At 42.0% G+C, this 2471-nt stretch overlaps 1 protein-coding gene across 1 annotated transcript; it reads right to left on the bottom strand.

The window, feature by feature from the left end:
• Positions 1-1358: 1358 nt before the first annotated feature.
• LOC120882531 (40S ribosomal protein S4, X isoform-like) lies at positions 1359-2228 on the bottom strand. The gene has a single exon (XM_040266539.1). It carries the CDS (start codon positions 2207-2209, stop codon positions 1418-1420), a length of 792 nt encoding a protein of 263 aa, XP_040122473.1. The 5' UTR covers positions 2210-2228; the 3' UTR covers positions 1359-1417.
• Between the last annotated feature and the right edge of the window lie 243 nt (positions 2229-2471).

The raw sequence follows: 2471 nt of genomic DNA, 5'->3' as shown, positions 1-2471 counted from the left end.
CAAAATAAAGTCTGACACTGTTTCCACTGTTTCCCCATCTATTTCCCATGAAGTGATGGGACCAGATGCCATGATCTTCGTTTTCTGAATGTTGAGCTTTAAGCCAACTTTTTCGCTCTCCTCTTTCACTTTCATCAAGAGGCTTTTGAGTTCCTCTTCATTTTCTGCCATAAGGGTGGTGTCATCTGCATATCTGAGGTTATTGATATTTCTCCCTGCAATCTTGATTCCAGCTTGTTTCTTCCAGTCCAGCGTTTCTCATGATGTACTCTGCATAGAAATTAACTAAGCAGGTTGACAATATACAGCCTTGACGTACTCGTTTTCCTATTTGGAACCAGTCTGTTGTTCCATGTCCAGTTCTAACTGTTGCTTCCTGACCTGCGTATGGACTTGTCAAGAGGCAGGTCAAGTAGTCTGTTATTCCCATCTCTTTCAGAATTTTCCACAGTTTGTTGTGATCCACACAGTCAAAGGCTTTGGCATAGTCAATAAAGCAGAAATAGATGTTTTTTCTGGAACTCTCTTGCTTTTTCCATGATCCAACAGATATTGGCAATTTGATCTCTGGTTCTTCTGCCTTTTCCAAAACCAGCTTGAACATCTGGAAGTTCACAGTTCACGTATTGCTGAAGCCTGGCTTGGAGAATTTTGAGCATTACTTTACTAGCATGTGAGATGAGTGCAATTGCACAGTAGTTTGAACATTCTTTGGCATTGCCTTTCTTTGGGACTGGAATGAAAACTAACATTTTTCCAGTCCTGTGGCCATTGCTGAGTTTTCCAAATTTGCTGGCATATTGAGTGCAGCACTTCCACAGCATCATCTTTCAGGATTTGAAGTAGCTCCACTGGAATTCCATCACCTCCACTAGCTTTGTTCATAGTGATGCTTTCTAAGGCCCGCTTGACTTCACATTCCAGGATGTCTGTCTCTAGGTGAGTGATCACACCATTGTGATTATCTTGGTTGTGAAGATCTTTTTGTATAGTTCTTCTGTGTATTCTTGCCACCTCTTCTTAATAGCTTCTGCTCCTGTTAGGTCCATAGCATTTCTGTCCTTTATCGAGCCCATCTTTGCATGAAATGTTCCCTTGGTATCTCTAATTTTCTTGGAAGAGATCTCTAGTCTTTCCCATTCTGTTCTTTTCCTCTCTTTCTTTGCATTGATCGCTGAGGAAGGCTTTCTTATCTCTTCTTGCTATTCTTCAGAACTCTGCATTCAGATGCTTATGTCTTTCCTTTTCTCCTTTGCTTTTCACTTCTTTTCACAGCTATTTGTAAGGCCTCCCCAGACAGCCATTTTGCTTTTTTTTCATTTCTTTTCCACGGGGTACATGTGTCTTTTTTTTTTTTTTCACTTGGATTTATCTTTAATTACAAAGACTTTTCCAATCACATCACATAGCAATCATTTTATCCACTGCTCTGTTTGGCTGCCAATCTCTTGTCTCTCTCCTCAGCAATGGTAAGGCGAATACCCTTTCCACGGGGAAGAGAGATCCATGGTTTGTTGCCTTTGCCAATAACGAAAATGTTCGAGAGCCGAGTGGCAAAGCTGTTGCCGTTTGCATCTTTCACATGAACTACATCAAAAGAACCTGGATGTCTCTCCCGGTTTGTAGTCACACCAATTCTTCCCAGGTTAGCACCCCCAGTCACCATGCACAGGTTACCAGTGTCAAATTTGATGAAATCAGTAATCTTGCCAGTCTCCAAGTCAGTCTGAATGGTATCATTTACCTTGATGTGGGGATCAGGGTAACGGATGGTACGAGCATCATGGGTTACCAGATGAGGGATTCCTTTTGTCCCCACAAATATCTTTCTTACTTTGCACAATTTATACTTGGCCTCCTCAGGTGTAATACGATGAACAGCAAAGCGACCCTTGGTGTCATAGATCAAACGAAAATTCTCTCCAGTCTTATCAATGCTGATAACATCCATAAAACCAGCAGGGTAGGTTATATCTGTGCGGACTTTGCCATCAATCTTAATGAAACGCTGCATGCAAATCTTCTTTACTTCATCTCCAGTTAGGGCATACTTAAGTCTATTCCTTAGGAAAATGATTAGGGGGAGACATTCCCTTAGCTTGTGGGGGCCGGTAGATGGACGAGGGGCAAACACACCAGTCAGTTTATCCAGCATCCAATGTTTTGGAGCTGCTACGCGTTTCAGGTGCTTCTTGGGACCCCGAGCCATGGCTGCGCTAGGCACGAAAAGAGACATGTGTCTTTTTGAATTGTGGTTTTCTCAGGGTATACACCCTGGTTTTGCTGGGTCATATGGTAGTTCTATGTTTAGTTTTTGAAGAAACCTCCATACTGTTTTCCATAATGACTGTATCAGTTTACATTCCCATCAACAGTGCAAGAGTTCCCTTTTTTCCACATCCTTTCAAGCATTTGTTGGTTGTAGACGTTTTAATGATGGTCATCTGACCAGTGAGAGGTGATACCTCACT

The sequence above is a fragment of the Oryx dammah genome, unplaced genomic scaffold (assembly GCF_014754425.2).
Source record: "Oryx dammah isolate SB20612 unplaced genomic scaffold, SCBI_Odam_1.1 HiC_scaffold_23, whole genome shotgun sequence".
Lineage (NCBI taxonomy): Eukaryota > Metazoa > Chordata > Mammalia > Artiodactyla > Bovidae > Oryx > Oryx dammah.
The sequence above is the reverse complement of the archived record's forward strand: the minus strand, read 5'-3'. Positions and strand labels throughout refer to the sequence as shown.